This window comes from Scomber japonicus, chromosome 17, assembly GCF_027409825.1.
Source record: "Scomber japonicus isolate fScoJap1 chromosome 17, fScoJap1.pri, whole genome shotgun sequence".
NCBI classification, from domain to species: Eukaryota; Metazoa; Chordata; class Actinopteri; order Scombriformes; family Scombridae; genus Scomber; species Scomber japonicus.
In genome coordinates, this window is record NC_070594.1 from 3,730,133 (window position 1) to 3,740,031 (window position 9,899).

Below are 9,899 nucleotides of genomic sequence, written 5' to 3' on the forward strand. Positions count from 1 at the left end.
TCACCTCATGAATTTCTTGGGTTCGGTGGGAGGGGTCGGCGGGGGAAGAGGTTTGTTGGAGTTGAGCTCAAGGTGGTGGAGGGGGGAGTTGGGGATTGGCTCTAGGCGGCTGGGCTGGGCTGGGGGAGGGGGCGGCTGTGGGAGCTGCCCACTTCCTGTACCCGCCACGCCCATGCCTGCTGCCTCCAGAGCCCTGAGATTAGGAGAGCTGCTGAATCGGCTGGCTGCTGTTTTCTCATTCTTTCTCTTTTGCTACACAGACAAAAAAAAGAAAAAAAGGAAAGGAGGGGCATTGAGGGGGTCATAAAAAGGAGAAAAAAGGGAAGTTTAAAACAAAATAGTGAACGAAAGATACGAAGGAATGGAGGAGGATAGGAAAAAGGACAATAATGGAGTTCTAATTAAAAAAAAGAAAAAGGAAGTAACAGTCCAGCCGGTGAGAGACAGAAAACAGAGCAGCGTGCTAACTCCATCATATTTAAAAGATGTTGATTGAAGCAGAGTGAATGGACTCAATCTGAAGGCATCACTCTGAGCGGATGAGATAGAGAGATGTGTGTCGGGAGCAAGGAAACATCTCACACTAACAGAAATGGCTTGGAAAGCAAAGGAAAGCTGGAGGAAGAGGAAGAGGAAGAGGAGGTAGAGGAGGAGGAAGTAGGAAAAAAGTCAGGAAGAAACAATCGAAACAAAGTGGAAAGAAGTCACTGGACATTTAACAAAATAAAAGCGCACGTCACATACACAGATATGTGGATAAAATACATGTAAACAGCAACGACAGGAAACACTGGAAGTTATAGACCCTGATGGACAGATATACTGAGCATGCAGCAGGAAACATTCAACTCTGATGTGCTGTGAGGAAATGAAATATCATGTTATCCTGGTGAACTCGCAGCGTTAAAGAGCCGCCAGCCTTTTTCTCTCAATCAGCTCAAACATCAGTCAAACATGAACTCTGTGTTTGGTTTTCGGGGGCCTGTTTGAAGTGGACTCAATTGGAAAAACATGATGTTGCTTCTCTGCATCAGTCTGGATTTATTAATAACTTGAGTTTTTTGCTGAGTCACTGTCAGTCAAACTACATCCATAAAATCCTGCTAAAAATAGACGAGCTGAATGTTTTTAGGTGTTAAACTCTAAGGCTCCAGGCTATGGGAGGAGTTGGCCATCAGACTTTTACAACATTAATATCAATAGATAGTGATGGGGCAATGCAATTATTATTATTAATCCTGCTAAAAATAGACGAGCTGAATGTTTTTAGGTGTTAAACTCTAAGGCTCCAGGCTATGGGAGGAGTTGGCCATCAGACCTTACAACAGTAATATCAATAGATAGTCACTGAAACTTTTATTGTTATTATTGTTAGTGGAAACATCAAAGTTAACATTAGCACTGCACCACAGCGCCCTCGAGCTGAATGTTTTTAGGTTTTTTTAGGTTAAACTCTGTTCCAGGATATGGGAGGAGTTGGCCATCATGGACTGTACTTATACTTTATAACATTAATATTAATAGATAGTGATGGGGCAATGCAATTATTATTATTAATCCTGCTAAAAATAGACGAGCTGAATGTTTTTAGGTGTTAAACTCTAAGGCTCCAGGCTATGGGAGGAGTTGTCCATCAGACTTTACAACAGTAATATCAATAGATAGTGATGGAGCAATGCAATTATTATTATTATTGTTAGTGGAAATGTGCAATAACCATTTTTAATCTGCTCTTTCCTTTGTTTTTATGTTAACATTAGCATTGCACCACAGCACCCTCACCTGGACAATATGACACACTGCACTTTTATCCTTCCGTGACCCTGCGTCCTTATTACATTTTGGGTTTGCTGGACCTTATGCTTTATTATACTTCATTATGCTGAACTTTGACCCATTGTCCTCATTCGTACATAACTTTTTTGTGCCACCTAGTGGTTGCAAAAGCACATTACAGTGTAAAAAAATCAATGTAAAACCAGATGGTCCAAACTACATCCATAAAATCCTGCTAAAATAGACGAGCTGAATGTTTTTAGGTGTTAAACTCTAAGGCTCCAGGCTATGGGAGGAGTTGGCCATCAGACCTTACAACAGTAATATCAATAGATAGTCACTGAAACTTTTATTGTTATTATTGTTAGTGGAAACATCAAAGTTAACATTAGCATTGCACCACAGCGCCCTCGAGCTGAATGTTTTTAGGTTTTTTTAGGTTAAACTCTGTTCCAGGATATGGGAGGAGTTGGCCATCAGACTTTACAACATTAATATCAATAGATGGTGATGGGGCAATGCAATTATTATTATTAATCCTGCTGAAAATAGACGAGCTGAATGTTTTTAGGTGTTAAACTCTAAGGCTCCAGGCTATGGGAGGAGTTGGCCATCAGACTCTACAACAGTAATATCAATAGATAGTGATGGAGCAATGCAATTATTATTATTATTGTTAGTGGAAATGTACAATGATCATTTTAAATCTGCTCTTTCCTTTGTTTTTAACATCTAAGTTAACATTAGCATTGCTCCACAGCGCCCTCGCCTGGACAATATGACACACTGCACTTTTATCCTCCCGTGACCCTGCGTCCTCATTACATTTTGGGTTTGCTGGGCTTTATGCTTAATTATACTTCATTATGCTGAACTTTGACCCATTGTCTTCATTCGTACATAACTTTTTTGTGCCACCTAGTGGTTGAAAATGCAAATTACAGTGTAAAAAATCAATGTAAAACCAGATGGTCCAAACTACATCCATAAAATCCTGCTAAAATAGACAAGCTGAATGTTTTTAGGTGTTAAACTCTAAGGCTCCAGGCTATGGGAGGAGTTGGCCATCAGACCTTACAACAGTAATATCAATAGATAGTCACTGAAACTTTTATTGTTATTATTGTTAGTGGAAACATCAAAGTTAACATTAGCACTGCACCACAGCGCCCTCGAGCTGAATGTTTTTAGTTTTTTTTAGGTTAAACTCTGTTCCAGGATATGGGAGGAGTTGGCCATCAGACTTTACAACATTAATATCAATAGATGGTGATGGGGCAATGCAACTATTATTATTAATCCTGCTAAAAATAGACGAGCTGAATGTTTTTAGGTGTTAAACTCTAAGGCTCCAGGCTATGGGAGGAGTTGGCCATCAGACTTTACAACAGTAATATCAATAGATAGTGATGGAGCAATGCAATTATTATTATTATTGTTAGTGGAAATGTACAATAATCATTTTAAATCTGCTCTTTCCTTTGTTTTTAACATCAAAGTTAACATTAGCATTGCTCCACAGCGCCCTCACCTGGACAATATGACACACTGCACTTTTATCCTCCCGTGACCCTGCGTCCTCATTACATTTTGGGTTTGCTGGGCATTGTGCTTAATTATACTTCATTATGCTGAACTTTGACCCATTGTCTTCATTCGTACATAACTTTTTTGTGCATACCTAGTGGTTGCAAAAGCACATTACAGTGTAAAAAAATCAATGTAAAACCAGATGGTCCAAACTACATCCATAAAATCCTGCTAAAATAGACAAGCTGAATGTTTTTAGGTGTTAAACTCTAAGTCTCCAGGCTATGGGAGGAGTTGTCCATCAGACTTTACAACAGTAATATCAATAGATAGTGATGGAGCAATGCAATTATTATTATTATTGTTAGTGGAAATGTGCAATAATCATTTTTAATCTGCTCTTTCCTTTGTTTTTAACATCAAAGTTAACATTAGCATTGCTCCACAGCGCCCTCACCTGGACAATATGACACACTGCACTTTTATCCTCCCGTGACCCTGTGTCCTTATTACATTTTGGGTTCGCTGGGCCTTATGCTTTATTATACTTCATTATGCTGAACTTTGACCCATTGTCTTCATTCGTACATAACTTTTTTGTGCCACCTAGTGGTTGCAAAAGCACATTACAGTGTAAAGAAATCAATGTAAAACCAGCTGATCCAAACTACATCCATAAAATCCTGCTAAAAATAGACGAGCTGAATGTTTTTAGGTGTTAAACTCTAAGGCTCCAGGCTATGGGAGGAGTTGTCCATCAGACTTCACAACAGTAATATCAATGGATAGTCACTGAAACTTTTATTATTATTATTGTTAGTGGAAACATCAAAGTTAACATTAGCACTGCACCACAGCGCACTCGAGCTGAATGTTTTTAGGTTTTTTTTAGGTTAAACTCTGTTCCAGGATATGGGAGGAGTTGGCCATCAGACTTTACAACATTAATATCAATAGATAGTGATGGAGCAATGCAATTATTATTATTAATCCTGCTAAAAATAGACGAGCTGAATGTTTTTAGGTGTTAAACTCTAAGGCTCCAGGCTATGGGAGGAGTTGGCCATCACACTTTACAACAGTACTATCAATAGATAGTCATGGGGCAATGCAATTATTATTATTATTGTTAGTGGAAATGTACAATAATCATTTTTAATCTGCTTTTTCCTTTTTTTTTAACATCAAAGTTAACATTAGCATTGCTCCACAGCGCCCTCACCTGGACAATTTGACACACATCTATCCATCTATCCATCTATCTATCTATCATCATAAATATTCATATGTAATATTCACTTATAGAGAAATACTTTACTATAATTCAGGTTTTCGGCGGCTTTGAAGCATCAAATTTGAGATTCCACTTAAAAAACAAGCAGTAGTGCCCTTTCACTTTTTGATTAAATGTCATAATTTCAGTCTATGTGATACAGCGACGCTCTATAATTAAATACACAGCTGATTTTTACCGTATGTGATCTGTAGATTTGGTCCTTGACTGCATCACATTGCCTCTACTTGCAGCCCCTGAGAGTCCACTTCAACTAACATTATAACAGCAGCTGTAACACTGTTATAATCTGCAGGTGCACTGAGCTTTCAAGTGTTTTAATTGTTTAATTGCTGTAAACAAGTGAGACCTTGATGCTTCCTCCGTCTCCTACAGTGCAAGAGCTGCTTTTATTTATCAAATAAAAAGAAAAATAACTTCACTGTTCCCATTAATCATGATGTGTTCTGTCCTTGAAGACCTTCCTTTCATAGAAAAAGGATAAACTTGTTAAAATTGATTTTTCGTGGCCTTTTTTTACCCCTCTGGAGACCAAAGCTGTATTACTGTCTCTTCCTGTAAAATGACTTCTTTTTATCTTGTTGAGACATTTAACAGCGCTGCAGATTTCCTGCTCAGCTCAACCTTCAAATACAGAAAATAAAATAAAAACAGCTGTTACAACAGAACGGTCTCACTTTGTTTAGAGCAATTAACCCTCCTGTTGTCCTCGAGTCAAGGAAGGAAGGGAGGGAGGAAGAAGGAAGGAAAGGAGGGAGGAAGGGAGGGAGGAAGGAAGGATGGATAGGAGGAAGGAAGGAAGGAGGGGAGGAAGAAGGAAGGAAAGCAGGGAAGAAAGGAGGAAAGGAGGAAGGAAGGGAGGAAGAAGGAAGGAAAGGAGGGAGGAAGGAAGGATGGATGGGAGGAAGAAAGAAGGAAAGGAGGGAGGAAGGAAGGAAAGAAGAAAGGGAGGAAGAAGGGAGGAAGAAAGGATGGAAGGGAGGAAGGGAGGAAGATGGAAGGAAGGGAGGAAGGAAGGATGGAAGGGAAGGAGGAAGAAGGGAGGAAGAAAGGATGGAAGGGAGGAAGAAGGAAGGAAGGGAGGAAGGTAGGGGGGAGGGAAGAAAGAGAGAAGGCCGTAGGGAGGGAGGAAGGGAAGGAAAGGAAGGAAGGGAGGAAGAAAGAACGAAAGACAGAAGGCGAGAGGGAGGAAGGGAAGAAGGAAGGATGGAAAGGAGGGAGAAGGAAGGTAGGGGGGAGGAAAGAAAGAGAGAAGGTGGGAGGGAGGAAGGGAAGGAAAGGAAGGAAGGAAGGGAGGAAAGAAGGAACAGACCATCTGAACAGTGTTACTGGGATGGAGCAGCGCTGGTAGAAGTGGAATGAGATGGAGTGGATATCATCTTTGCTTCGTAGTAAAAGAAAAGAAAAGCGAGAGGTTTTTTTTTTTTACCCCTGTGTGTGGCGAGCTGCAGCAGATCAGGTCCTACCTTTATAAGCGGGTTGATGACTCCTACGTTGGGACTGGCGTTGAACACTTTGTTGAAGTTGGTCTCTCGGTTGACGAGTTCCAGCTGGTAGAACTTCTTATCGTCCTGGTTGGAGAGCAAAAGAACATAAAAACAAAACGGTGTTACTGTAGACTGGAAAAGACTCACTTCCTGTCGTCCTCCCGTCTGTTTTGACTGTTCCTTCTTTTCTCCCTTACTTCCTCCCTTCCTTCCATCTTTCCCTCCTTCTTCCTCTCTTACTTCCTCCCTTCCTTCCTTCTTTCCCTCCTCCCTTCCTTCCTTCCTCCCTCCTTTCCTTCCTTCCTCCCTCCTTTTTCCTCCTTTACTTCCTTCCGTCTGTCCTTCCTCCCTCCCTCCTTTCCTTCCTTCTTCCTTTCCTTCCTCCCTTCCTCCTTCTTTCCTCCTGACTATGTCCCTCCTTTCCTTCCTTCTTCCTCCCTTCCATCCTTGCTTCCTCCCTTCCATCCTTCCTCCCTTCCTCCTTCTTTCCTCCCGACTACCTTCCTCCTTTCCTTTCTTATTCCTCCCTTCCATCCTTGCTTCCTCCCTTCCATCCTTCCTTCCTTCCTCCCTACTTCTCTTTTCTTTCCTCCCCCTACCTCCCTTCCATCCTTTTTTCCTTCCTTCTTCCTCCCTCCCTTCTTACTTTCCTTCCTCCCTCCTTCTTTCCTCCCCACTACCTTCCTTCCTTCGCCCCTTCCTTCTTCTTCCTTCCTCCCTCTTTTCCTCCCTTCTTCTTCCCTCCCTTCCTTCTCCCTCCCTTCTTCCTCCCTCCCTTCCATCATTTCTTCCTTCCACCTTTCCTTCCTTTTTCCTCCCTTCCTTCCTTCCTTCCTCCCTCCCTCCCTCCTTCTCTCTTTCTTTCCTTCCTTCTTTCCTTCCTTCCCTCTTTTCCTTTCTCCCTCCCTCCTCTCCTTCCTTCTTCCTCCCTCCCATCCTCCCTCCTTTCCTTCCTTCTTCCTCCCTTCCTTCCTCCCTCCTTTCCTTCCTTCTTCTTCCTTCCTCCCTCTTTTCCTCCCTTCTTCCTCCCTCCCTTCCTTCTTCCCTCCTTTTCTTCTTCAAATCCTGCTTAAAATCATTAATTCTACTCATTTTTTCCTCCATCATTTAGCTCCTTAAATTATTTCTTTCTTTCTTTTCTATCCATATTCAACTCTTTACCTCGTAACGGCTGCAGACGGCGGAGCTCAGACACAGACCCGTGACCCAAACTCAGCGCTGCGTGGAAAATATAAGCCGATTTATCTAAAGTCACCTTCCATGTGTTATTGTCAGCTGTGTCCCAGAGACTGACTGTTAATGAGGCGAGGCACATTGAAACACAGAGTACGCTGCACCTTATCTAACACAACAAGCCCTTAAATTAGGCTTTTATTGGTGTATAATTAAACACTTCTAAACTCTGCAGGCTTTTTATGGATCCATAAACAGCTGGAGATATCACACAGAAGCCCTGACAGTCAAAATAAAGACAGATGTAGTCTGTGTTTGAGTCTATCCTTTGGACTAGTTAACCCTCTGAATCCCAAATCCCACCTGCAGGAACAGAATACCACCTATTTTTAAATGACTGGCATTTAGAAACCATTTGTCCGATCCAAAAACTGAAAAAAACTGGTGTAATCGACAGATTCTCAAGTTTCCGAAGGTACCTGAATGAACAGTGAGTAAAAATGTGACAAAAAAAAAAAAATAAGTACATTCAGCACACGCTACTACTACTACAATCTACAGTTAGCCAGTTAGCTGAATTAGCCGCCGAGTTAGCTGTCGAATTAGCCGCGGAGCTAGCAGCCGAGTTAGCCGCCGAGTTAGCCGCCGAGCTAGCTGCAGAATTAGCCGACGAGCTAGCTGCCGAGTTAGCCGCTGAGTTGGCAGGGTGTTTAACAACATACTTTTCTGTGTTATGTCAAACTCAGAACACATATATTCTTACTTTACACAGACTTTAAGTTGAGGATTTGTCGATTACACCAGTTTTTTTTTTAAATTTTGATCCCGCTGGTGGGATTTGGGATTCAGAGGGTGTCTTGGTAACTTTGAGTAACTGGATGAAACAAGTTGGGCTGGGTTTTGGGACTTGATACTTGTCCCGTCAATCAATAGCTGCAATCTAGTTTTAGTCATTTTGCATGTCTTTGATCTTGCATTGGTGCTGGTATCATCAGTGTTTTAATGATACTCAGCCCTGTTCCTCCTGCTGTTCAGGATTTTGTGACAAATTTAAGGAAACTGTTTTGTTGCATCATGATTTTATATGTTAACCTACATTAGAAGCAGGTAGCTAGCAATTATCCGACCAATCATCTTCATCAATACATGGTACGGAAGAAGCAGGTTATTGAATGCATCATCAGATCATTGTTAGTAAAGGTTAGATGTGAAGATCGATACCACTCTCATGTCAGTTTGTTAGATACAGAGATGAACTTACCTTCGTTTAAACAGCTAGCCAGCTCAAAAACACTCCTACTAACACATCTACAGTAACCTGACTAACATATTCATACTCATACTCATCAAGACAACAAAACCTCACATTTCCTCTCTCATTTAAATCTATTATCTAAAGCACAGGGTCCAGTAATTAACCTGAAACATCTCTAACATACACAGTAAATGTTGGAAGAATGGGTTTAAATCATAGACTGTATAAAAGAAATGAACGTAACATCCGTGACGTCACCCATTGGTTTGTGGACTGCTGCTCGGAAGCCAATAGTTTCTAATCTGGGCAGCAGCCATCTTGAAAATTTCAGGTGCATGCTGGGAAAAATAAAAACACGGATTCTACTTATATGGGCATGAGGCGGAGTCATGGGCGGAGCGGGGAGGTTGCTATGGTTACGAGGGCTGGATCTGGAGGACATTGGTCAATCAACCTGTCAATCAGGACGTAGCCACGCCCTAATGCATACCCTGCTTTATCGTCACATATAAAATCAGGGAGGCCAAAATGTCCCAAATGAACATCATACTGCATTGAAGAAGGCTTTAAACTAGCGATTGAGACCATAAACACATTTTGAAAACGTTTACTGAGGTTAGAAATCAAGTGAGAAGTTGGTGAATTCTCCATTGACTTGTATAGAGACGGTCGCCCCCTGGTGGCCTTTTGATAGAATGCAGCTCTAAGTTACTTCCTGGTTGGCTTCATTTCAGAGGACTGAAGCTCCCCGCCTGGGTTAAAACAGGAAACGCTGCAACCCTTTGGATATTTTAAAGCTTTATATCGGATGTTCTTATAACTCTTGTAACAGTTTTTATTTATACTTTATTGATCGAGTCTGTCTGGCCTCCCAGTAGTTTCTGCTTGTCTGAATATTAATGCTTCTCTTTTTGTGTTCTTTCTTGAATCTCAATCTCAATAAGAGTCTCTGATTACATAAAGATTAAATTAAATTGTTCAATGCGCTTTAAAAATAAGGTCATTTATGTCATTTGTTTTATATTATGCTTTAGTTTCTACTTCAGTTTATCCTTTCAGAGACTGGAGGAAGACTCTTGAACATCTATTTGACTTTGGAAACAACTTTTTTTTGGCAGGAAACAAATGTGACAAAAGGTTGAATCTCCCCCAAAATCTGTCAAAGAGAAAAGACCTTGGAGCTGCTGCGTCTGAGAGGAGACGAGGACTTTGTTCCTGTCTGTTTTCTCTCTCTTTGTTTTTGCAGGTTTCGCTCTGTTCTTTCAGGTCAGGACGGAGGTTCATCAGCTGCTTCATGAGCCACATCGGACTGGTTTCTCATATAAAGCATCACCTTTCCACAGAGCTTACTCTCTCTCTCTCTCTCTCTCTCTCTCTCTCTCTC

At 41.3% G+C, this 9,899-nt stretch overlaps 1 protein-coding gene across 1 annotated transcript in view; it reads right to left on the reverse strand.

Moving 5' to 3' along the window:
* The window catches only part of LOC128377478 (protein FAM184A-like), a 14,178-nt gene continuing 4,279 nt past the window's right edge, over positions 1-9,899 (reverse strand). The window contains exons 3-4 of the mRNA XM_053337428.1: positions 6,067-6,171; positions 1-252 (exon numbers count right to left, since the gene is read on the reverse strand). Coding sequence (XP_053193403.1) covers positions 1-252; positions 6,067-6,171 — 357 coding nt within the window. The remainder of the gene's footprint in view (positions 253-6,066; positions 6,172-9,899) is intronic.